Source organism: Theobroma cacao, chromosome 4 (assembly GCF_000208745.1).
Source record: "Theobroma cacao cultivar B97-61/B2 chromosome 4, Criollo_cocoa_genome_V2, whole genome shotgun sequence".
Taxonomy (NCBI): domain Eukaryota; kingdom Viridiplantae; phylum Streptophyta; class Magnoliopsida; order Malvales; family Malvaceae; genus Theobroma; species Theobroma cacao.
The window spans coordinates 27,283,655-27,309,639 of record NC_030853.1 but is presented as its reverse complement, the minus strand read 5'-3'; the positions used below and the strand labels follow the sequence as shown (position 1 = coordinate 27,309,639).

General features: G+C 36.8%; 4 protein-coding genes across 4 annotated transcripts; 3 read left to right on the top strand and 1 right to left on the bottom strand.

Annotated features, from left to right (window-relative positions):
* On the top strand, positions 2,010-7,166 carry LOC18602882 (serine incorporator 3). The gene is made up of 6 exons (XM_018119405.1): positions 2,010-2,350; positions 3,494-3,727; positions 4,449-4,560; positions 4,641-4,815; positions 5,304-5,544; positions 6,586-7,166. Exons 1-6 carry the CDS (start codon positions 2,176-2,178, stop codon positions 6,879-6,881), a joined length of 1,233 nt encoding a protein of 410 aa, XP_017974894.1. The 5' UTR covers positions 2,010-2,175; the 3' UTR covers positions 6,882-7,166.
* On the top strand, positions 8,439-11,456 carry LOC18602881 (uncharacterized protein At5g19025). The gene is made up of 2 exons (XM_018119406.1): positions 8,439-9,157; positions 11,066-11,456. The coding sequence occupies exons 1-2, from the start codon at positions 8,499-8,501 to the stop codon at positions 11,103-11,105; spliced, it is 699 nt and encodes a 232-aa protein (XP_017974895.1). The 5' UTR covers positions 8,439-8,498; the 3' UTR covers positions 11,106-11,456.
* Positions 11,542-14,118, top strand: LOC18602880 (pentatricopeptide repeat-containing protein At5g19020, mitochondrial). The gene has a single exon (XM_007034524.2). The coding sequence runs from the start codon at positions 11,867-11,869 to the stop codon at positions 13,910-13,912; it is 2,046 nt and encodes a 681-aa protein (XP_007034586.2). The 5' UTR covers positions 11,542-11,866; the 3' UTR covers positions 13,913-14,118.
* Positions 14,114-25,774, bottom strand: LOC18602879 (mediator of RNA polymerase II transcription subunit 33A). Its single transcript, XM_007034523.2, has 12 exons — positions 25,249-25,774; positions 24,124-24,234; positions 22,655-23,002; positions 21,968-22,287; positions 21,762-21,853; positions 20,963-21,323; positions 19,695-19,905; positions 18,692-18,806; positions 18,317-18,478; positions 16,500-17,157; positions 15,811-16,017; positions 14,114-15,532 (listed from the first exon to the last, which is right to left on the bottom strand). Exons 1-12 carry the CDS (start codon positions 25,524-25,526, stop codon positions 14,418-14,420), a joined length of 3,978 nt encoding a protein of 1,325 aa, XP_007034585.2. The 5' UTR covers positions 25,527-25,774; the 3' UTR covers positions 14,114-14,417.

Genomic DNA, 25,985 nt, shown 5'->3' with positions numbered 1-25,985 from the left:
ACATCTCACATCTGATAAGCAATCACAGCGGTGACAAGCTGTATATATTTCCTTTATATCCTCTAGTCAGGCTCAAGGTGGCTTGTCAATGCTAGTTGCCACACTTCTCTTTATATCTTATACTATACATATATATCTTTTCAAGTAAAAAAAGGAAAAAAGGAGATTAAAAAGGTGTTCTTTCTTTGGACTTAATTGGTCAAGAATGTTATCCATAAGCTTCAGGAAAGATTGCAATTAGAGATTTAGAGGTCACACTCCAACGTGTCAAATCATGTCCCATTGCCATGCAAAAGGATAGCAAGGAAAACCCCTACGCCTTATCTTAAAGCATAAGTATCAAGGATAAGATCTCTAATACTACCTTATAATCAATGTGGACCTTTATAAGATTAGAGGTTAAAGCATCAAACAAAATACCGAGTCCAGCTAATAAGTGAGTCCATGTTGGAGCTACCAGGGCCAATAAAGGGCATACACGTGGACGTTGTGCCGACATGGACCAATGACATGGAACATGTACACGTGCTGCAGAATGAAGCAAGACTTAGGGACATGTTTATATATATATATATATATATAAATGGGATACCAAGCTGAAAAGAAAGGGGTGGAAAAATTTGAAGCTGGTGGGGAGCATTTTCTTTTGTTGCATTTTGTTGGGAGGATGGGAAGTACAATAATAGGGGAGGGCAAGTTGTTTATCTTATAAGGTTTGGATGTGACTAAGTGAGACAGCACGATCACAACATTCCATATAAAGGAAACATCATGGAAAGATCAAAGGGTAGAGAGCAGCAGAATATGGGAAAGATAAGGAAAATGATAGCAATAACTTACTTTTAGTACACCACCTACTTTCATATGCTAAGACGTAGATGAAGATTTGCATTTCTATGAAAAATGACAATTAATCACAACTTGCATTGACTTTCAGATTCGCCCATTCCTCTGCAACAAATCATAAGTAACAAATTTATGAATATATACTTATAATAAGCGTGATTCCACTTGTTACTTAAAGTATGATACCCAAATTAAGGTGAAATAAACCCATTTTAAAATTGCTTGTGATCCTCTTATAATTCTGATTATACTGTATATACATAATTAAGGTTTGGGATAAGGGATGGACTTGATGTATATTTCTTAGGGAAGTAAACAGTATGTATTGATTGTCAGCCACTATATATATAGAGGCATGACACTTTGTCTGAATGTGGAAAGCATCGAGTTTAAAAGTGGATAAATGAAGCAAATGGCTCATAGAAAAGAAGCCAAAGCCAGACATTACCTCCCAAAATGAGGACCCAATTCTCAAATATTCTTCCCTCATCAAACTTGAACTATCCCACAAAGAAAAAAAAAATCACATTAATAACATCTAAATAAATTTTACATAGTGATTTATTTACAGCAAATTTTTACAATAAAGTCATCAAAATTGAAATTACCGTAAAGTCATTAAATTCTATCATTTGAGCTCACAGTAAAGTTGACTTTACTATATATAAACAAACCGTGATTGATACATACGTTTTTAAGATACTTTTGTATATTTCACAAGTAAGATGTTAAGAATGATTCTTTTCTCTTTTTTGAAAGGTGGAATATGCATATATACCCTCCATGAAAACAATTTCTTGTTAACAGGACAAGGAATTTCGAATCTAAGCATGTCTTAAAGAAAAAAGAAGAAGAAGAAGAAGAAGAAGAAGAGGTATGGTTCATAGTCCAATGATGTGACAAACAATTGAGATATATAAAGGTACTAATACAAAACAAAAAAAAAAAATCATTGAATCACTGCAATAACTACATTCATAAACATAAATATTAATATTAAGAATATAACAAATAATTCCAGTAAAGGCTTAAGGTCCAAAGGAGATTTTCCATATAGAAATGGTCTCTAACAGGCCCAATGGGTTTGGCCTTGCAGTTGCAGATACAATCAGGAAGCCCAAAGTAAATCAATAGGCCCAATGATCTATTAAAAAACCGGATTTCAAATTTCGCACGTAAAAACATTTGAAATTACCGAATTCTGTGTCTTCGCCCAGCTACCAGTCAGCTCTTTCTTGTCAATCATTTTTCCTTCTCTTTGAATTTGCTAGTAGCTTTTGATTTCCTAATTAGCATCTGAGAGAGAGAGAGAGAGAGAGAGAGAGAGAGATGTCGTGCTTGGCATCTTGCTGTGCTGCGTCCACGTGCGGGCTGTGCTCATCGGTGGCGTCTGGGATCTCCAAGAAATCAGCTAGGCTTGCCTATTGTGGTCTCTTTGGCCTTTCCCTCGTTGTTTCTTGGATTCTTAGGGAAGTTGCTGCTCCTCTTTTGGAGAAATTACCATGTAAATTTCCCTTCCTTCTTTCTTTGAAACTGTGAGATTTGCCCATCTGGGTATGCTTAACTTTTGCTTCGTTTAGTTTTTCGGGATTGATTATGGACTTAATTGATGAAAATAATAATTGGGTATTTTTAAAAAAATAGAAATTTACTAATTGGGCAGTTCAAATGTTTGAATTTTGGATTTGTTTTCTCAAAATTTGAAGAAAATCAGCTATTCAGGGATGCAATATTGTCGCTACGATTATCTCAAAGTATGGGCCTAACAAAGGCTGATTCTAGAACCTTAACTTTTAAGTTTCGAGCATTTTGATGTAAAAAAGAGTGCTTTTCGTGTTTAAAGATGGTATTTGACGCTTTAAAGTGCTTTTCGTGTTTAGTCATGTTTGAAGAGTACGCTAAGAATGTACAGAATCCTGAAATAATAGAAGGATTGATGTGCTTATTAAAGGACAGGAACTTTGATTGCAGAAAAATATATGAAGTTTCAATCAGAACGGAGTTTATTACCAACCTAAGCCAATGTAAGCGTGACTGTGTTTGTCCATAGTGTTAAGGATGTAACTTCATGATGGCAGAATTCAATGGTACTTTTGCTTATTGGTTTTCTTGCTAACAAAAGAAAATTATTTTTGTTCTGTAGATTGGCTCAGCATTCTTTAATAGAGTTGTTGAGCTCTCTTTGATATCATTTTTATTATTATGTCATACAAAAAATGAAAAGATCACTGTGATCACACTGCTTGTTCCACTTAAGTACTGGATGAAATCTGTTATGCTTTTTTGCCATCTAAATATGGGACATCAGTATATTAAACATTCAGGTTTTGTATGTTTGATATGATTTTTTAGCAATAATTGATCGTTTAGAGAAGAGAAACCGTGTTTATTTCTACTGTAATTTAAAGCTCCTATATCAATTGGGTATTTATCTTTTGTGTGTTATTGGCTGCTTGACGCTCAGTAAACTATTTTATATCAATAAATACCCTAATAGCCAACGTTTCTTGCTCCAAAAGATCATAACAGAGCAATGCAAATGCTCCTGTCAATTCATGAATTGTTAGTATATTTAATGACTCTTGTGGTGTTTCTGTGGTACTACTAATATTTAGTCACAAGTATTCTGATATTGTTTTCTTGGCAGGGATAAACACTTCTACTCACACAGAGGCATGGTTTCAACAACAGGCAGTACTTCGTGTAAGCTTGGGAAATTGCCTGTTTTTTGCTATATTAGCTCTAATAATGATTGGTGTGAAGGACCAAAATGACAGACGTGATTCATGGCATCATGGTGGATGGATTGCAAAGATGGTGATCTGGCTTTTGCTTGTGATCCTTATGTTCTTCCTTCCCAATGTTGTCATCACAGTCTATGGTTAGTTTTGCTCCCTCAAGTGGAAGATCAATTATTAGAATCTTCTCTAATTTGGAGGAATGGTTCAAATGGTATGAGGACAGACTTTTCAAATGGACTTTGTGTTTTCCCCTTTTCATACATGAAACAGCATGTCTGCAAGCAAGGGTAGCTAACCCTCCCCAGACACTACAATGTGGGAGCCTCATGCACTGGGTCCCACTGGACCTTTCTAATACATGCAACAAGCTTGTGTCACAGACAAAGAACTCAATTTTATGCAACTACATGAGACAATATTATTGTTTTCATATCAACCATTTCCCAGATCTGCAAGGGGTATCAATTATAGGTCAAATCTGATTAGGATTCCATGAGAAGAGCAAGATCGTTCTTCTAATCAATGTTCAAATGAATTTTCCAATATGATGTCTATCAAGTAAATATTATGGAGTATTTGTGTTTCCTAATGGCATAATTACTGACCTGAAATTTAATTCAGTGAGATTTATTAAAACGCACAAGTTCTTATCTGCCATTTAATTCCCAGATTTATGGAGAGAAGAGGGCAAAGCAGGCTTAGCTTCTTAGTTTTTTTGAGTTGTAATGCTTGTGTCTCTTGGGGCTATGTTGAATCCAACTTCTTGAATCCTATACTTAGGCTTTTATATGTGCTTAAACATTTTTGTCAGATATCTCATTGATATCCATGATTAACTTTGCAAAATTGCTTTACTTTCAGGAACTTTATCGAAGTTTGGTGCAGGGCTGTTTTTATTGGTTCAAGTGATTATATTACTTGACTTTACACACTCATGGAATGATGCCTGGGTTGAAAAAGATGAACAAAAATGGTTGGCTCAAATTCCTGTGGTTCATTGTTTTTCTCCATTCCTTTTGCTTGATTTTTAACCTTAAAATTCTGTGCCTTCAGGTATATTGCTTTACTTGCTGTATCAGTTGGTTGCTACCTTGCAGCATTTGTATTCTCTGGAATTTTGTTTATATGGTTCAACCCTTCTGGTCATGACTGCGGCCTCAACATTTTCTTTATTGTCATGACAATGGTTCTGGCATTTGCTTTTGGAATTATAGCTTTGCATCCTGCGGTAAGGATAAGCTTGTTTTCCCATTTATTGCTTTTCCATAAGCAGGCTGACCTGCTGTGCACAATTTGAGTTGCATAATCCAAGTGTATACTATTCTAATTTTCCATCAAATGGCAGAAGACTGGATAATGTATCTGGTTAGCTCCTTAGACCATCTGCTAGTTTACCTGGTGTTTGAACTTTATATCTTTTATAATTTTATTCACCGGGAGCTCATATTTCTTGGTTTAACTTCCAAATCCCTGGTTTCTCAAGGCCTTTGCTTCATTATGCATGCTTAGGGACAATGCACACCATAAATAGGAAAGCATGTTACATATATCTCCTGTTGGTAAAAGTGCACCTGCGTATAAGACACACTGCAGTGTGCTAAGTCTTGATGACCTTGATTTTTGGCAGGCTTTTACCATTTAGGCACAAAATAATTAATAAATATATATTAGATTTTTGCAACTAAAAATATAATTGAAAGTGAATATTTTACACAGGTGAATGGCAGCCTCTTGCCTGCTTCCGTGATATCAATTTACTGTGCTTATGTCTGCTTTACGGGTCTCTCCAGCGAACCTCGAGATTATGTATGCAATGGTCTCCATAATAAATCCTCAGCTGTTTCCACTAGTACTCTTATTCTTGGGATGCTCACAACAGTTCTCTCAGTTCTCTATTCAGCCCTCCGTGCTGGATCCTCGACAACATTTTTATCACCACCATCTTCCCCAAAGTCAGGTACTCAAATTATTTAATACTTCTTATCATTAACTCTCGGAAACATGTAAATTGAATATATTTATACAAGTTTTCCATATTTCTTAGAGTTTCCTTTCTGACATTTCCAGAGGCCTGAGCTAGATGCTTTGTTATATCTTTTTGCATGGTTCACATGTATTGACTGTTAACGTTTTGTTTGCTGTTCCCTAGGAAAAAATATTAAGATACTTAGAAGTAGAGGGGAGAATAAGGCTATAGAGTCTGGGAAAGGATCTTTTTCATTGTCCCTTGTGCATGCCTTGCCAAAATCTTATTTCGTAAATCATTTTACTTATGGTACAGTTAATCATTGAGTCAAGAAAATGAAGTGGCAGCTGAACTAGCTAATCTGGAACACTCCAAAAACCATTTTTAGTCCCAGCTGTGTTGCTAGGATTTTCATGTGGTATTTGGTGCAATTATATTTAACCAATATGACTGGTAAATATCTGCAGGTTATTACACTCCTTTTATTTGTTGATTCACATCTTTCCTCACCTGCTGCTTCTTGTAAATTGTAATTATTACTAGTTAAACATGGTGACTAGAGTATTTTATCCAGTGCCAGGTGAAATGCTTCAAAACTTAAAATGATGTGTGAGCTAGATGCCATCTAAGTTTTCAAAATGAATTAGTAAGACTTCATTTGGTTGATGCTTTTGCTAATTTTTTTTTATTTATATTCATTTTTTGCAAAAAAAAAAAAGAGAAAAAAAAAGAAAGAAAGAATAAAATAAAAAAGAAAAAAGCAAATAGCAAATAGCAAAAACACTAACTAAATGGAGCCTAAATAGATAAGGTCCCTGCTGCCACTTAATGATGCTTTCTAAACTGGGGTCTAATTTTGACTTTTATTTGATAACCTTCTGCATTTTCAAGCCACCTTAAAATGCCCTCAGAAGTAATGTTCTTTCTTGTTGGGGGAATAACTTTCATTCATTTAAAACAGTAGTCTTTCCCTTTAATTACGAGAGCTGGTTTTACTTTCGCTAACCAAGTGACGAAAGCCTTGGGGTGCAGGTGGTAAGAAACCACTTCTGGAAGGGGAAGATGTGGAAGAAGGGAAGGAAAAGAAGGAGAAAGAAGCTCGACCGGTTAGTTATTCCTATTCATTCTTCCACCTGATCTTTGCCTTGGCAAGCATGTACTCTGCTATGCTTCTTTCAGGATGGACCAGCTCATCCGAGAGCTCAGTTCTTGTAGATGTTGGCTGGACATCAGTCTGGGTTAGAATCTGCACCGAGTGGGTCACTGCTGCACTCTACGTTTGGACCCTTGTGGCACCAACGATTCTCCATGACCGCGAGTTCTTCTAGGCTTGATGTCAGAAGCATGTCTAGCAATTCAAGAAACTGATAACATCTGAATAGTTGAGTAATAGTGTATAAAGCTTGTCAGTTTTTTAGAACTTTCAATGTCCTTCCTTTCCCCCTCCTGTATTTGGAAACTGATGGTTTTAGAAAGTAAGGCCAGGGTTGTTGGTTTATTGTATCCTGCATACAAACTGCGCATGATGAATGTACAGAGTCAAAGTTGTTATAGAACCGATACCTGGGTATAGGGCTTTTATATTTGAAGCTCTTCCATGTTTTTGCTCCGTTTCTTATTGTTTTGGGATCAAAGAAGAACACAGCTTCAGGCAACCAGACTCTCATTGGACACCAGTTGGCAATGGAGTTTCTGAACTCCAAGTCTTGGTGTACATAAATTAGTGGGGTTGCTGGTACCAAATTAAACTTCTCATATTCTATATGCTGAGGTGGTCCTTGCCATTTACATTCAGTTCATACGGGGAGAAATTGAAGTCACCATCATTTAACAGCTGCTGTGCTCAAAAATAATACCGAGTGCCAATCAGAACATGTGATCCAACTTAAAAATGGAATGACAAACCTATTCATTTTTGATGACTACTTGAGTTAATGCCAACTTTTCAACTATGTATCTATTTTGGTGGAATATTCATCAGCAATTGATGATAGAATTGTATATTACCCTATAGCCTGCGTTATAACAACAAGATCATGGCATGGCCCATTTATGTCTTAATGTTGAAATCATGACATAAAACAATATATATATTAGTTTCAAATGTCACGTTTTGTCTCAATTTTAACTTGGAGTGTACACACTTTAGATTCCAAACTTCATGAAATTTTCAGGAAAAATTTTCTCAAATGGGATTAATAGATAATTCTGAAAAGGGTTTGAAGACTAAATTTATATTGTCAGTTGAAGGAAGGTATATCATTAATTCTTCATTTTTCCTTTTGATGCTAACCAAGCAGAAGATACAGATGAATTTTGTTTGTATTTCTGTAGGCTGCATCAAATTCATGTAGCTCTAAGCCTATGTCTAAACACAGTGGGTTCAATTTTGCAAAAAAGATTAATGAAAACATTAGAAAATAGGGTCATCACTGATCAGGAAAGGAGGAAACCAGGCAGACTTGGAGTTCTATCATTACTGAAATCATTCCAATCAATCAACCTCATTATCTCTTCAACCAAGATACATAACCAACCTTATCAATTGTCATACCCCTTTTATGAAATATTGTCATCCTGTTGTAATTTAAGAGAAAATATATATCTTTTATGGGTTTTAATTTATAAAAAAAATATCTTTTAATTTAATAATAGCCCAATTTCAGAAGAAGATTACTTCCCCGAAGAGCTAAAAAGAAAAAAAAAAAAGGAAAAGGGCACAAACTTACAACTTTAACTCCCAAAATCAACATCTAAAGCAAAGAACATATCTTGTTTGTCTCTTTAAATTAAAAAAAGAAAAAGAAAAAAAAAAGTGTACATGATTTGTGTTTTTTTTTTTTAATAAGAACAAATTAAAACCAAAACCTATACATATTACATAGGCTCCCTTCTCAGTCTAACCAGTAAAATTCCACCCCACCCCCACAAGTCCACATTTTAACATGCTCCATCTCCTCATCATGCCCCCTTCTTCAAAACCCACTTCAACCACCTCCTCCACCGCCGCTGCCGCAGCCGCCGCCGCCAAAATTTCCGGCCATCACCACCACCACAACTCCCACTCCCCTCTCCTCCTTTGCAAACACTCTCCATCAGCCACCCTAGACCTCCTGATCCTAATTTTAGTCCTTTTCTCAGGAGCTTTCCTTCTCTCATCTTACTTCTCCTACCTCTTCCATTCCCTTTCTCTTCTCCTTTCCCCTCTCCTCTCCACTCACAGCCATTCCCTTTCCCTACCTTTTCTTTCCTACCTCTTGGGTTGCACTCTTTTCTTTGCCACGACTCTTATTTCCATCGAGTTCTGCTGCGGTTCGCGGTCCCGTAAATGCGAGAAACCTGGCTGTAAAGGGCTGAAAAAGGCATTGGAGTTTGATTTGCAGTTACAAACGGAGGATTGTGTGAAAAATGGATCAAAGGAGATTGATTGTTTGCCTTGGAAGGGTGGGAGTGAAGGGAACCCTGATTATGAGTGTTTAAGGGCTGAGTTAAGGAAGATGGCGCCGCCTAATGGACGAGCTGTTTTACTCTTTCGGGCTCGCTGTGGTTGCCCTATTGCTAGGCTTGAAGGTTGGGGTCCTAAGAGGGGGAGACGCCATAAAAAGTGAGTGCTTTTTTGGGTTGATTTTGATGGGTCTTGGGAGAATCGGGTTCTTCTTTGATTGATTTATTGATTGCTTATATTTATGGGATTGTGGGTGGGTTTTTACCTCTGGGTTTTGTTTAGATTGAGGGATTTTATTTGAAAATTATGGATTTTTTTATTGTTTAGCATTTTCGTTAGGCTGCTCTTTGGATGCCTTAGCAAAAATGGTCTTTTTTTTTTCGAATTGGAACTGCTTTGAGAGATTGTTATAATTTTGGGTTCTGGGTTTTAAAGATCTCGGATTTTGTACAGGGGTGGTGATAGACATATAGTTATAGTGGAACTGGCACATATCTTCATTTTTCTGGACTGTAGTTTTGATGCTGATCACTAAACTAAAGCATGTTTTTATTTATTTTTCTAATATTTCTCTGGGATCAATCAATTTGTTTGCATATAGGAAAGTTCATGCATTCTTTTAATCAATGGTGCCATTTTAGTTCTGTGCTCTGAAAGAAAGATCTTCATTTTTAACTGTAAATTTGGACTATCATAATATTTTTCCTGGGCTTGTCTCCAGTTTAGAATTTGCAAGTGCTCTGATTGATTGTCAACTTAGCATATTTGTTCTATTTGGTTGTTTCTTATTATTAGGGAAGCATTGTCTGTAATTGGCAGATTTTCATCCATGCAGTGGGATGAAAAACATAAGGATGTGAGAGGCTTCTCATCTTTAATTATTTGATCTGCCAAATGTGTCTAAATGACTCATGTGCAAAAACTCTTGCTGTTTGGATTTTCGTTTTTTTTGGCAGCATTTATAATTCACAACTATTTTTGAGATTTGTAAACAATGAGCTTGTAATTTTAGAAGAAAAATTCAAAGTTATTTTTGGAGCCTGGAAAAGAAAACAATTGCATAAGTTGCATTTAGGCAAGGAATTTGTAGTTAGAATCACTACTAATTGAGGTATTTGATTAGTTTTTTTGTGAGGATAATTATTAACCTCTTGCTTTTCTGATGTTTTTAATATGATATGAGGTCTGCTTATGCTTGAAGTTTAACTTCTTTAGTTTGCAACATTTGCAAGCAAGCCATCCCACTGTATTCGAACATCAAGAATTGGTAAATTTACCTTCTTGTTAATGTGGCTCTTGCTATTTTTCTTTTGTGGTGGGCTTTTTCTTTACCTTAATGAGTTTCGGGTAGTTGAAAGTATGAAATCTAATTTTTCTTCAACTATTTTTTCTTATGAATGTTTTGTGTGTGTGTTGCAAGTGATAGCTGATGTACAACTTTATTCGTAGAAACCTTATGCAATCACACTAGGCATATACGTCTGGGATATCTTGAATCTTCCTTGGCTGTGTGGGTAGGATACCGATCAGGAATATTTGAAAAGTGTTAACATCTAAGCTGGTCAAAACTTGATAATTTCGAGTGAGTGATAACAAAATTGTTCAGAGGCTGAAAAATCCAATAGAATGCTGTTTCCAGTGGCTTTAAATAGTAAGAGTTGGTGTAGCCAGTAAAATGCTAGAAATTTCCAACATCCCTATCTAAAGGTTGCCTTCGTTGTCTCTACATTGAGGGAGGATTGATCAAATCCCAAAGCTGATAAAAACTGTGGTAATTCTCTTGATGACTAGGTAACCAAAGTGGTTTTATTGTTAACAGCGAAGAAGTTTGGCTATTTGTGCAGTTATATAGCAGTGATTAATGGCACTGAATATTATTTTTCCTTCTGTTTAGTGGTATCATGCATTCATTATCTGGCATTTCGTAGAATATTAATTTATTTTGTTGGAATTATTATGTGGCAGCAATTTTCCTGACAAAGACCTTGAATTACAATTTCTGATGGATAGATTTTTTATTTCTTTTATATTTGTAAAGTGATTAAGCCAAGTTCTGGTTTATTGCAGGGCTTTAGCCAGTGTGGCACAAAATGGAGATCATCGCTAATTATTGATGATGGTTTGTTCACTGGATCCTCTTTATATATTCCCAACCTTTTACTACTTTGATCTTCCACGCCTTCTCCTCTTTCTGGAGGACTTTACTTTGAGCAGAAGAAATTCTTTTATGCTATATTCCCAGTGGCATTTCTTGAACCTTCTTGTCTCATTTCTGGAAGGATATACAAAATTTAATTTGAATAAAATAACATTGGATGCTAAATGGATATTTTATCTCAAATTAATCGGTAGACTTCAGCTTTGGTAGTTAGCCATTTCAATAAACAATTAATAAATGTTTATCAATGTTGGCCTTTCGATGTGTTACCAATAAAATTGTAGAGATTTGGCAGCCTCATTACCAGAATTCTTTTTATTAAGCAATGCTATTTGTCTGATATTCTGATTATCTGACTACTTATAAATGATATAGAAATAATAAAAAAAAAACCAATTTTATGGTTATCTATTTGTAATGAATGGTTGGATTATTGAATACTTTAGCATTTCTGGGTCTTTGAAGGTTTCATAATTGAGTAGGACTTGAATTCTTTGGATTGATGGGTTTAATTGAAGAAGAGGCCATCGTTCTCGTTTGCATTGGACTAAAATCAAGGAGACACCAGTTTTGCTTGAAGTAATGAAGTGCACAGCTTTTTCGCACTAAAACCAACGGTTTCTTGAATTCAAGTATATAACGGAAACCCACAGCACTGCTGATAAAATGTAAAAACTCAACTGCAAGAACGGCTCTCATGGTCATCTCTCATGTTCAGTTCTCTCAAGCCAAAGTCTTCCCTCCTTCGATCGCTCAAATGCCTCTCGACTTCAGCAACCTACTCCAGAACCCACAGAAAACCCAACGACCACGAGCTCTTTCTTATCTCTTCTTTGAAATCTGCTGCAACCCATTTCTCCATTTCTCAAGGCCAAAAAACCCATTGCCTCGTAATCAAATCAGGCTTCAATTCCAACGTTTTTATTCAAAACACCTTGCTTAGCATGTACACCAAATGCGGCTCTATTGATGAGTCTGAACGCTTGTTCACTTCTTGTCCTAAATTGGACCCTATTTCTTACAACATTATGATTTCTGGGTTTGTAAAAGCTGGTCGGTTTAACGATGCACGGAGCCTGTTTGACGAAATGCCTAAAAAGGGTTGCGTCTCTTATACGACGATGATAATGGGATTTGCTTCAAAGGGTTTTTGGGGAGAAGCACTTGGGATTTTTAAGGAAATGAGAAATGTGGGTATTTTACCTAATGAGGTTACATTGGCAAGTTTGATTTCTGCTTGTTCGGGTTTTGGAGGGATTTTTATTTGTAGAATGTTACACGGTTTGGCGGTTAAGGTGTTGCTTGATAAATTTGTTATTGTTTCAACGAATTTGTTGCACATGTATTGTGTCTGTGGGAATTTAAGGGATGGGATGGAATTGTTTAATAAGATGCCGGAGAGGAATGTTGTTTCTTGGAATGTGATGTTAAATGGATACGCGAAAGCTGGGGAGGTTGAGTTGGCTAGAGAGTTGTTTGAGAGGATTCCTAGGAAGGAAAAAGATGTTGTTTCGTGGGGCACGATGGTTGATGCTTGTGTTCAAGTGGATCGATTAAGTGAAGCTTTGATAATGTTTTGTGCTATGTTGTGTGAGGGAGTTGAGGCAAGTGATGTTATGATTGTGGATTTAGTTTCAGCATGTGCCCGAGTGGGTGCAATCCAAGCGGGTTTGCAGCTTCATGGTAGGATTGTGAAGGCAGGTTTTGATTGTTATAATTTTGTACAAGCGACAATCATTCATTTCTATGCAGCCTGTGGGAAGGTTGATCTTGCTTACTTGCAGTTTGAAGTGGGCATTAAGGATCATCTTGCTTCTAGAAATGCCCTCATTGGAGCATTTATAAGAAATGGAATGATTGAACAGGCAAGACAGCTATTCAGTGAGATGCCTGAAAGAGATGTTTCTTCATGGAGCTCTATAATTGCTGGTTATGCTCAGAGTGAGCAACCTAACGTGGCTTTACAGCTCTTCCATGAAATGGTAGCTAGTGGTATGCAACCAAACCAAATAACAATGGTGAGCGTTTTCTCTGCGATTGCCTCATTAGGCATATTGAATGAAGGGAGATTGGCCCATGAATACGTACATAATAACTCCATCCCTCTTAACGATATCCTAAGTGCAGCAATCATTGATATGTATGCGAAATGTGGGAGCATCAGTGCTGCCTTGGAAGTGTTTTATCAAATCCGAGACAAGACCTCTACCGTCTCACCATGGAATGCAATTATCTATGGCTTGGCCATGCATGGACATGCCAATTTGTCACTTGAAATATACTCTGACTTGGAGAGGAGGCATCATATCAAGCAAAATTCCATAACATTCATTGGGGTCCTTACTGCGTGTTGCCATGCTGGGTTGGTAGAACTAGGGGAGACGTATTTCAAGAGCATGAAGAGTGCATATAACATAGATCCTGGTATCAAGCATTATGGTTGTATGGTGGATCTCTTGGGCAGAGCTGGACGTCTAGAGGAAGCTGAGAAAATGATTAGGAGCATGCCTGTGAAAGCAGATGTTGTTATTTGGGGTACGTTACTGGCAGCTTGTAGGACACATGGAAATGTTGACATAGGAGAAAAGGCTGCAGAGAATTTGGCAAGGTTGGAACCATCTCATGGTGGAGGTAAAGTTCTTTTGTCTAACTTATATGCAGATGTAGGGAGGTGGGGGGATGTATTATCTGTAAGGGGAGTAATGCAAAGCCAGAGAATGAGGAAATCACCTGGGTTCAGTGGTGTTGTGATGTAGTTATGTAGTCAACTAGATAACTATTCTGTTGGCCAGAAATCTAGAGCAATTTTCATATCTTTATGCTGGAAATTTGCATTCCCCTCTCCCTCCATCTCATTCCTCACCCTGGAATTCTGTAGTACATGTATAAAGTCCGACATCCTAATATTGAATTACACAATTATATTTTTAACCGAGAAAAGAGTGAAACAAGCAATATGAATGAAAAACATGTATACCCTTGTCCATATCATGCGTATCTACCAGTTGATGTCCCATGTCAATTATATTAGCCAGCCTCATCTTAAGCTTCAGATTGACAAGCGAAATGATGTTTTTCCTATACATGTCATTATGTACAACATTACACTCTACCAAGGGTGAATCTACCAATAAAACAAAATTCAGGCTTTCATCACAAAAAGAACCTATCACTACACAACTATTCCTCTGTTGATGAAATACTAGTGTACAGTTGCCATCCTAGAAAATATTCAAATAAGATGGGCGTTGAAGTTAGCAGTCAGAAGTCCTTCTCAATGATCAGTTCAGCAGCTGCTCCCATGGTACCAACCCCTCCTATTCCCAGCAAGGCCAGAGCAAGCTCCTCTTCATTCCATTGTCTCAGTCCCTTACTCAGCCTCCTCAGCACATCCACATCCACCTCCAGGACCCAGTTTGGGGTGCAGCCCACCATTAGACTCACAAATCCCGACACATAGGCACGCCATGTAGCTCCATCACAGCCAAGAGATATCTTTCCATCAAGTGCACTTGCAAGAAATTCCATGTGTGTCCCAAGGATCTTAGGACGCCGCTTTGATGCTGATGATGAGGAGTCAACTCCCCAAGCAAAAGCACCACAAAGCACTGTGAAATATGCAAGTGCATACCCCCCAAGCATTGCCACAAGCCCTGATCCTTCCTCCCGCTGAGACCTATGAACGGAAATAAACCAAGAAGGCAAAGTTTCCTTTATTAATGACTGAACCAGACCAAGGCCGCCAGACAACCATACTAAAGAAGCAGCTAGGGAGGCTGCAAGTTTCACCCTAGTCATTCCTGCAGCAAGAGAGACCTGCCCGTATTTCGTTCCATTCTTGCTTGTCTTCAGCTTCTCTAATTTCTCTCTTAGCAGACCACTGTATGCTATTTCTCTCACAGAATGCATCAAGAGAGAAACAACCTCTTCTGTTATGAACACAATATCTCTCATGGAACGGTAAACACGTAGATAGAGAATCCCTGGAGCAACAGGGGAAAGCCCACCACAGAAATGTGACCCAAATCCATGACCAAGAAGAGCTCCAACGCCACCATTGCTGGAGATTGGTGCAACGTTCAAGCCAAGAGTGGCAGTGAAACAGCTTTTAAGAAGCTGAACAACGGCATCTCTGTTATGGAGAAAAACAGTGCGAGATGCAGAAAAGACAAGGAAGTCAAACCATCTCTTCGCCTTTTGGGTCCAAAGGGAAGCCACAATTGGCATGCAAGGCCATGGGCAGTCTGCTGCAAGGGACTCCAAAGCTGGGCCAGCCAAATTGAGAAATCTTTCCGAGGCTTTGTCAATTTTATAAGTAATGGTGAGACTTACAAAGGCAGCCAACGGTAGTGGAAGAGTAGCTGGTGAGCTCCCGCCTGTTACAATATGCACCAGTCACTATCACAAGATCAGTTTGTGGAACAGAGAAATGAAAAAGCATTTTAAGTTGATTCCTAAGCAAGAAAACTACCAGCATAGGCTGTACCCATTTAATTGGCAATTCTACTTGATATGGCTCAAGGCCAAATAAAGGGATAACATGCTCTTGTCATTTTGTAAAGACAGAGGAACGAGGAATTATAAATGCATGTTCAAACACAATGTGTAAATGATAGCAAGCATATTCAAAATTTAAGATGGCAACAACAAAAACCTGTAGCAAGTCTAGGGACATCAACACCAGTGGCTGCCAGGATTTTCTTGATATGCTCCTCAACATTGGACAAATTTGCAGCAGGGCTTGGCCAGTCCATACCATTCATAACAACAGGTTTCCAGACAACTCGACTTACTTCAGCAGAGAAGTAGCTCACAATGGTTGCCAAAGATGCAGGAAGAAAATCAGCTAAATCTTTTAGCCCTGAGACATTAAAAGATTCTGGTTATGACAGCAAATATGTTATAAGAGCTCAGCATCATTTTTGGATGTCACATTAATTCACATAACAAATAGCTTTTCTGTTCCAAGCTTCCTAGTCAAATAAATAGTTACACTATGAAAACAGCACTGCCAGCAGAATCATAGATTCACAGTGCATTCCCACCTCCCCCTTTCCTATGTGTCCTTTTTCCCCTTCTTTTTACATAGTTCAATAAGCAAGTTTTACTTAGCCATATGGAACCAATCCATGATTTCCTCCACCAATGCATGTTGACAGAGGAGATGGCATTTGGCCCAAAGGCCACCAGCCTCAACTATTATTGTTTTCCTCCATCAATAAGAACTACTCCCAGCAACAAGACTTATTTTTTCCCCTGAATAGCAACCTATAACATGATTCTCATCTTCCTCACTGTGCATTAGTGCCTAACAATAAATTCAGATAAGCACACCAGACTAACCTGTAGCCAGTTCACGTGGAGAAAGTCTTCCATGAGCACATGCTGCTAAAGCAGCATCAACAACGTAAGGAACAGATTCCAGGATATCCCAGGCAGGCAACCTAGGTTTCAGGGAGTTATCCTCATTTCCAGGGCCAGATGAAGTACTACTTCCAGAAGTAACAGAAGTTACAGACTGACTTCCTCTATTAATCTTTCTGAACATCATGTTAAGAAGTCCATCCACAGTCTGGTGAACAGTGGTTCCATGAACAAGACCAGAGAGTGTTGCAGCTATACATCTTTGATGCTGCCGATACCACACCTTTAACTTTGGAAATGAATCCAGAAATACAGGCTGTGGAGATGATGAACTTGCAACTTCTGAGAGTCTCCTTTTGTTTCGGTCCTTGTGGATGTTTTCAGAAGACAATAAGTGGGAGTTTCGGACTAATAAGAGGTATTCGGGAGTCAGCTGGGATCCAACTGTGGGTACATCACCAACTCCATGTTCAATAGGAGGATGATTAAACCTCCATAGCTTCAGAAGAAGAGCAAATGCATTAGAAAAAACTGCATGGGGAGAGATTTTCCCTGTGGGGAGAGTCCATGAAACATTGGGTACACACGATCCAAAAACTTCACATATTGGCATCAATGAACAAGCAAGTTGAGGAACCTAGCAAGAAAGAAAAAAAAAAGCAATTAAAATCACCTTATAGCTTACATAAAGGTCTCCATCAATAAGCAGCTTACATCCTTGAACATATAAATGACTTATGCAAAACAATTGTTCTACAAAATTTCACAAAATTTTTCGTCCCTGTTAATCTGGTACATGCTTGCTCCACTTCAGCAGGTAGATAAATTTTGGTATTTTTATTGTTGAGATAAGTTTGACTAGTATTTGAAATTTTTTTTAGTGCTGAGCTTTTAGTTGATAAGTTTTAGGGAAAGTGGTCTTTAGTTTCTATATATATATGCTTGAAAAAAGTAAGCAGAAAGTTAATTTTTTAGCTCAATCACCTCAATTGCAGGAGGTTTAGAAGTTTCCCTCCAAGTAAATTTCCTACTATCTTGCCTTCCTGTCTCTATTTCCCTTAACATTGGCAATCGAATCTCTTCAAAATAAGGAAGAATACTAAAAGTTATCATCCCCATGGACCAATTCTTCCATCTCGTAAGCCTATCACAAGGTCAGAACCCTAAACACGTCATAATTCAAGGACTCCAAACATGCTTTCTTCTTCAGTCATGTCATGCAATTATGCTATCCTCAGTTAAATGCTGGTAAAAGAAAAGGTAAAACCACAGATAGTTTAAGAACTCAAATTTATGAAGATGGAATTTAATCATTGATTCTGTTTCTTAAAAGTTGTATTCAGTTTGAGCAGGGTCAATATTGAAAGAGTATAAAAAATTTTCCATGAAGATATACATAACTTTAACCTTTCTCATTTTGGTTGTTTGACCCAAGCACAGTTGGGCCAGTTGACGCCAGCAGCTACAATGTGTCTCAGCCAGTAAGAACAGTAATTCTTTGTTAAAGCATAAGCTGTCATTTCTAACAAATCAATTCCAATAAAAAATTTCTTCATGCCTTAAACTTAACCTAGAGCCACTTGGACTAACCATTTTGCTCTCATAGGAGATGCTGGTTTTCCTTTAAGTCAAAAATATCTTTGAAGCCAAAATAAGCTAGAGTATGGAACCTATATTATATGAAATGCAGAAAGATAAAATATATCATCATTCATCCACAAAAGCTGGTGAAACTAGCAGCAATATCACTCCTTATCTGTGAAATGGATATGCTTATGTAAGTTAGTGAATCATACCAAGCCATGTAGTGAGAAAATCTGAACACAGTCAACAGATGCTATTCCAACAATTAGTACATTCAGCATTGCAGCATAATCTATCAAATGGCTGTCACTCCCAGCATAATCAGAAGGAACCGGAGGAGACATTAATCTAGTTATAAATTGAACAGTATATTCCTGCATGGAATATATAATTAAGATAATTAGAATGTAAGGATGTAAGGATAGCAAAAAAGAGCAGAGTAGAAACAAAAAGAATATGAAAAAGAAAAGGAAGAAATGGGAAAAACAAAAAGGAAGAACTGTTCAGTGATAGAAAATATACAGTTGCATGAAAATATGGCATTCTGCACAAGGGTCACAGATGAAAAGGAATACTCATCTTATTACCTGTATATTCCAACCACGAATTAGAGAGGCCCCACAAAGAATTGTAGCAGCTGATATCTTCTCATCATCAGATCCATTGACCGCAATATCAAATATTTTCTCCAGCTCTGCTAAGCTTCCATCAAATCCATGAGCTTAAATTCAGTTGCTTTACCCTTGGTAAATTTACAAAAAAGAGCAACTGATATACCTGGCTTCAGGAAAGAAAAAGGAAAAACTGAAGACCAGGCCAAATCAAGAAAACTTAGAAGAAATTTGAGAACTTATATATATCAAGATCAGCCTTGACATTTGAACATTGGTTCCCATCAAGTATACTGATTCTTAATGACTCACAAACAATAACGGCTAAAAAATTGGTTTAACTTTGTTAGATGGTTTTGCATGCTAGATCTATCCTCCTGCTAGATTCTTATTTTGAGAACTTTATCACTCAAACAACTATTATGTAAAACTTTTCCCAGTCAAACAACCCTATTCTTCCACCATCCAAAAATCCTTGATGGAAGAAGCACATTTTACAAGATTTTTATGAGAATACCAAATCATCATGAATTTCTTAAATAAAATAAAGGTTGAGGTTTTATTTTGAAGGTAGCTAAAGGTTTCACTGACAGAAAGAGAGAATAGTTATTGGAAGGTGTTACAAGAGTGAGAGAGAGGAGTCAAAAGAACTGGAGGTTACACACTTGTGAAAACCTCTATTGGATTTATAGGATAATATTGATACACATATAGCTAATAATGCCCTCCAACCTAATGCACTCCATAACACTCCTCTCAAGCTTGATATATATATACATGAACGAAACTAGAGGTTACATAATGGCAATAGCCTCCTATTTTGCAAGTGTGAGGAATTGATATCTATAGAGTTGATAACTCCCTTTAACCCAACAAGCTCTGCAACACATGGCATGCCCCAGTAGTATAGAAGACAAGCTTTGTGGAAATTAAGTCCTAAAACAAAAAGTATGATTTAAAGATATATAAATAAGTATACCTGGAAGCAGGACTTGAAACAAGAGCATTAATCATTACTGAAGTAAGTGGGGCCCCCTTCATGAATGATGACCAACCAGGTGACTGAGCAGGCACACTATAAGGTAGTTGGTTAATGCGTCCATTCACATAGCCTGGCCAGAAATATGCTGATGTATCTAGTAGGTTTCTTGCAATACAAGCCTCAACAATCAGATGGCGCATGTTTCCAGCTGAAAACAAGAACACAACATAAGATTAGAAAGCCTTACAAAACATTGACCCCAGAGGACATATAAAAAACAGCATCAAAATTCAAGATAGGTACTTGGTGGTATGATGAAGTGAAAATCTAATTCACAAAATTTCAAAATGATATTATAGGTATAAAGGTTTTCTGGTTCAGCACAAAGCGTAAATGTTAATTCTTGACTATTTCCATCAAATGAATGTATTTCAGATAGGTTTATACAGCACATGCCAACATCCTTATCCAGAAAAAAAATTATTTCTTTTAAGTTTTAGAAGGTGGTATATCCATGTGACACCACTGGAATTATAAAAGATTTCTGAAATCAATCACTTCATTCTGAAGCTGCAGTACCTCTGGACTACCAGTGATCATCAGTTTAGAAGTCACAAGAATATATACTATTATGTTTTTCTTTTTCAGATCACACAAGAGGGCAGTCAGATGCGCATTGCAACATAATTATGATGTGGGAGTAACCTGGAAGCAAGAAACTGAACCAAACTAGTAAGTTCAGTTTCATCTTTTCAAGGGCTTTGCTATGGTTTTGGTCTGGGTTCAGTGGAAAATAGTTTGAGATGGTTTCCTAATCATTTATGGAAAGACCAGTAGGAAAGCCCCCGACTGAACCAGTTATATACCTTATATAATAAAATATTTATAAAGAAAAACATATTTTTAAAAATACAAACTCTCATTATAAGTTTAAAGTTAAATGAACAGAACAGAACTGTGTAAATCTTTCAACATATACATCACTCATAGAATTCAATTCCCCACCCCCACCCCCCAAAAGATAATAACAAAGAGAATAATGTCCTCATCAGTTTGGTTCTCCAATTTATCTTGACTGAATAGCCAGATCAGAATTTATTTAAAACCCGAATTAAACTGCTCTGAGTACATCCTAACACACAAGTGAAACCACCAACAGGCTTTGACCATTGCCCCATGAACACATGCACATGGGTTAGACTTCAAGATGTATGGGAAAAGAAAAGTGGTCAGCATATTGATCAATAGAACAAGATTTTACTTACAACAATTGATAGGCATGTCTTTCATATTGATGCACTCAAAGTATGCACTCCCAACATTGATGCCTGAGACAAACAACATTGCTCTTGCAGCAGCCTGATTAGCTGCAGAAACAACAGATTGAGGTGGAGCCAACAAGCCTTGATAATCACCAAGTACTTGTAGACTGGAGACCAGATCATCACGACATTTCCTGCGACACTTCTTTTCTTTCCAGTGATTAGTGGAGCCACATTCCATTTCATCAGTTGGTGCACCCTCCTCTTCCTCAATAAGTTCAGCAACCACAAGAGTGATTATAGACAGTAGCATGCACAAACGTGTATCTAGCCGAGGCACAGGACCTTCAATGGGATCTCTCTCCTAACAGTCAATGAAGAACTAGAGGTAAGATACAGCAGTCAGACTAATTTCTTCATTTATTATAACAGCTGACAGCTAGAGAATAATATCCCATTCATCTTTCATAGAGAATAATACACTATAATTGTTACAGAGTGAATCTAGTGCTAGCGATAAAAGAAAAGAAACTTAACAGGTCAAGCAAAGCAAGAACTTTTTCCTTTAATATATATCTTGACCGGTACTATCATGAATTTGAAGCACACCAATATCAAAAATAAGTTTTACACTTTAAGAGCATGAAAAAATTTAAGTCCAATTCAAGGACAGCAATTGGTCTTAGTAAATTTTCAATGCTTTAAGAATACATCATATTCTCTGTTCAGAACATAGTTAATTCAGAAAAGACAAGAAAAGAAAAAAAAAAGAAAATTCCTGATCATCATTAGAAATTCTAACCCTTTGAACAAGCCGAAGAGATGCGATCCACAGGCCTAAAAAGGTGTCATGCCAGCTGGTTCCATTTATTGCTTGAAGAGTTTTGATCAAACCTGCATAGTATGAAACTTAATGTTCTCATTCTTGCATAGCGGTTTTGCTACAACTGAACTTCTAAGATTTTAAATTGAAAATAAAAATTCAAGCAAAGAAATATCTATCTTTACCAGTTATAATTTCGATAGCGCTTGTTGTGTTAACTAGATAACCGTCCATAGCATCTTCTAATACCAGATCAAGTGGGAGCCAAAGATCAGAACGACTAGCTCCATGGCATAGACCAGCAGCAGAAGACAGAGATCCAAAAGCCATAACAGCATGGAACTTTTGCAGCGAACTTGTTTTGCATTCTCTAGATAAGACAACACGACTATCTGATGTCAACTCCAGAAGAGCCTCAAAAGTTAAAGCTTTCGAATTTTTCAGTGCTGCTGAATTTGCTCCAAGAAGCCGCAAACTCTGAATGAAACCTACCCAATGAGCGGGCCTGACAAGTGGTATAAGATTGATAAGCAATAGTCATGATAACACAATGGCTATACTTTCTTCAAATAGAACAACTCTAAACATAGTGGCACTGAACAAAGAATTCACATAAATTTATCCAAATAAATAAGGCAAGAACTTTTTGTGATACACATCCAGATGCATACATACACACTTCAGGTAATGTATGCATTTACAGATGAAACAATGTGCAAGTGGTATACAGTTTATGCCTTTGTGATTAACTAAGAGCACTTGCTGTCCAAGCTTGGAATGCTAAAATATAGGGAAAAAAGATAGAAAGCATTGGACAAACTAGAACACTTAAATGGTTGAGAAGTTGTTGTGAAAGTTAACAAAATACATACATGTTTCGCCGTGCCAGGTAAAGAATCCTAGAAGTAATTTTATTTTGCAGAAATCGTCCAATTATCTCAATAGCCATTGTAGTATTGAAATTCCGCAACCTCTCATGATATTCAATTTTCTTCTCATCATAAACATCATGACCATCTATCTCCATTTCTTGAGATATAATTGCCCATCTGGACATCCTTTCTGCAGTAAGTTCTAGCAATCCTTCATCATCTAATGATGCATCTAACAACTGCCATACAATTGAAAAGATGAACTCGACCACAAGAATGCCAGGTTCCATTGCTTGCAGACCAAAAATCTCAGAAAGATGAAGAGTAGCATCTATTGATTTCATGACCCTGTATGAAAGAAAAGCACAGAAATTACAAATAGAAAACCGATAATAATCAGTACAATCTGTAATGGTCATTTTAATCAAAAGCAGAAGAATGACATTGACAAACCAAAGCCTATCATGGACTTGATAATGTCCATTACAGGAACATAGATTTTTCATAAGTGTCTCCATAGATTTCAAAGGTCCAAGAGTCATATCCATAAAAATTTGAAGGCCTCTAACAAAAGCCCAACACAGTTATATCAGGCTAAAGTCAAATGTCCGCTTAACATAGGTTGGAACAACTTAATATTACCATATGAATTTCCATCTGGAAATAGAGTTCATGTGCAACTCAGAAACCAATCTGTTAGCAAATTTTCAGAACATGGGAACTTTGATTTAAGCAATAATAAGCTCAATTAAATGGAGTTATTGGCCAAAGCAAGCCTACTGCAGAACTTCCACGGACCTTCTTATTCTATTTGCCGTACTTTATATGGTTCAGTGAGCCTTTATTGTCATAATACACTATAGCCTTTATGATACGGTTCATAAATGTTCTAGAAAGTTTGAAGTTGATAAGACTGTAAAGGAATCCATGGTTGGAATGTTCTCTGGAATGCCAAAATTAAAAAATGTCATGGAAACAAGATATAAATACAACTTTATAAATTAAACAAATGACCTCTTAGATCCACCAGGACAACCATGAAAAGCTAGTAAGCTGTGTAGCTTAGCATGGCAAACTAGCAAGCTGCGTGTAGCCTACACAATTCTTAGGAGTTAGGAATAATACGAACACATCTTCAGATATTCACAACTGAAGCACAATTATCATGAAGACAAAACATGGTTATACAGTGCAGATGAAACAACGTTAATTAATTTCGATACAGATATAGTGATATTAATTAACATGTTATAACAAAAACCTTCAAGCTTCAACTCATATGCAAAGTCTTTTCTGTGACACAAGATTCAATGCTATAAGCTAAAAAATGTTTTGTTTTTTCTCTTTCTTTTTTGTCCCATATGATTTTTCCTCCCTGATATCTATCTAATATAGTATGTGTGTGTGCGCGTGTGTCTATGCACATGTGTGTGTCAATAACACAGAGAATAAGAACTGTAAGGACTCACTTTTGATAATCTGGCCCATTAATTTGACATTTAAGTGTAAATGCATGTCTTTTAAGAAGTTCCAAGTAAAGCCTATAAGCTGCTGGATGGGAACGTCGACAGGGCATTACTCTGTAGAAAGAAAAATACCGAGAAAGCGAGGTAATAAGATATGTAAGCAAAGATAGCGCCAGAACCACAAGAACTTCTTGATCAGTAACTAATATGGAACAATTAGCAGATTGAGACTATTAATTTAGAAGAAATTAGAAGAAAACAGTATCTGTATTGTCAACCCAAAACTCACTTTCCATTCAATATCCAAATAATTAGGAAATAAGTTGAAGATATTTAGGACCAAAAGAAAGAAAGCCAGATATTGAAACTTCCTGTTTCTCAAAAAGTCTACTAAGCTTCAATATAACTTCCTTCCTTTCTTCCTTTTTTTCCCTTTTGAAGCAAAAGAACATTTTAGTTAATCAGACATCACCACGGCAATCCTCCTATGGTTGAGAAAATTAAAAAAGAAAAAAGAAGCCATTAAAATCCTCAATTACAGAAGGAAACATTAAAATCAGTTTAATAGTGCAACTATTTGACATTCTGTTCGCCGACTTTTTACACTTCACCAAAACAAATTTGACTTTAAGACCAATGCTTTGTTATCCAGTTATTCTTCCCTTCCTGTTTTTGTTAAATCTCTCATTAGTCTGAATAATAGATAAGACAGCAGCATGCCAATGTGAAAGAGAAATACATCCAAATGATAAGCTACATGATCATAAATAAAGAAAGATAAAACATAGATGATTACCGAGATCATCTCCACATTAAAAGACAAGAAAAAGTAAGATAAGAAAAGAATGAAGGTTTGTACTTGAAGAAGCAGAAAGGATAATTCTTTTAGTCTTTAAAAGGAAAATTCAAGTACAACATTTCCGAATCTCTCTATATCTCCAAGAGCGAAAAACACAATTAAAATACTCAAAGAAATAAAAGAAGAAACATGTCAGGAGCTTTAAATCAACCAAATTTTAAGATTAACTCCATCAATCTCTTCATCACCCATGAACAAATATCACGACTTTAATAAAACACAGATTCAAGAACCCCAAAAAGGAACGCCCAAGAAAGTAAAGAACAAACCTTTGTGAAAGCAGAGCAAGAACAAGCAGGGGAGGAACGATCTTCATCATCAAAGCTTTATCCAAAAACTTCCATAGAGTTGGGATATTATTATCCCAACAAATGTAGTTAACCAACACGTGGGCCAACTCAGTTGAAGGCAAAGCAATTCCTGATGAGCTCAAACTTGAAGACACTTGTAAAGCCCATGGCAGGGGATCAATACCCTTCTCTGTTGCCACCTTTGTTTGCTCAACGACGTCGTCCCAAAGCGTGCTGCTTTGCCAGCTAACCTCCATTGCTGTATAGCTCCAGAGAGAGCAACCACGCTTCTACCCTTTTTCGTTTTGTAATAAAAAAAAAAAAAAAACAGTTTTGAGAAACAGAGTGGAGGCGTTTGAAGGGGCCTTGAAGGGAGGCTTTTTCCCTGTTTCGAAAGTTATTTTCTTGTCTTTCTGGTTTTTTTTTATTATTATTTAAAGATGGGGTTTTGGCATGAATTTGGAAAGTCAAAGATGGTGAGGGGGTAATGGTGGCTATTTGATATAAAGACTTTTCTTTGGTTTGATAGATTTTAATCGGAGCTCATGTGACAACAAGTTATAATTAAGCATTTAAAATTATTTTGTTAAAATAATTTAGTGGATAGTATATCAAATAAGATCAATAATTTATCAATTAAATGGAGCAAAATTGTTTGTTGTTTCATACAAGAGCTTTCATAATTAATCTAAATCAAATTCAGAGCCAATATTCTG

Bases quoted from the DNA above. Each gene is read 5' to 3' on its own strand.
- LOC18602879 (XM_007034523.2), bottom strand. From the start codon at position 25,526: ATGGAGGTTAGCTGGCAAAGCAGCACGCTTTGGGACGACGTCGTTGAG. The intron at 24,235-25,248 runs GTTTGTTCTTTA...TTCTTTCTACAG, and splicing joins CTTGCTCTGCTTTCACAAAG to AGTAATGCCCTGTCGACGTT. The intron at 21,324-21,761 runs GTTAGAATTTCT...ATTGACTGTTAG, and splicing joins CTCTTCGGCTTGTTCAAAGG to GAGAGAGATCCCATTGAAGG.
- LOC18602882 (XM_018119405.1), top strand. From the start codon at position 2,176: ATGTCGTGCTTGGCATCTTGCTGTGCTGCGTCCACGTGCGGGCTGTGC. The intron at 2,351-3,493 runs GTAAATTTCCCT...TTTTCTTGGCAG, and splicing joins TCTTTTGGAGAAATTACCAT to GGATAAACACTTCTACTCAC. The intron at 4,561-4,640 runs GTTGGCTCAAAT...CTGTGCCTTCAG, and splicing joins GAAAAAGATGAACAAAAATG to GTATATTGCTTTACTTGCTG.
- LOC18602880 (XM_007034524.2), top strand. From the start codon at position 11,867: ATGTTCAGTTCTCTCAAGCCAAAGTCTTCCCTCCTTCGATCGCTCAAA.
- LOC18602881 (XM_018119406.1), top strand. From the start codon at position 8,499: ATGCTCCATCTCCTCATCATGCCCCCTTCTTCAAAACCCACTTCAACC. The intron at 9,158-11,065 runs GTGAGTGCTTTT...GGTTTATTGCAG, and splicing joins AGGGGGAGACGCCATAAAAA to GGCTTTAGCCAGTGTGGCAC.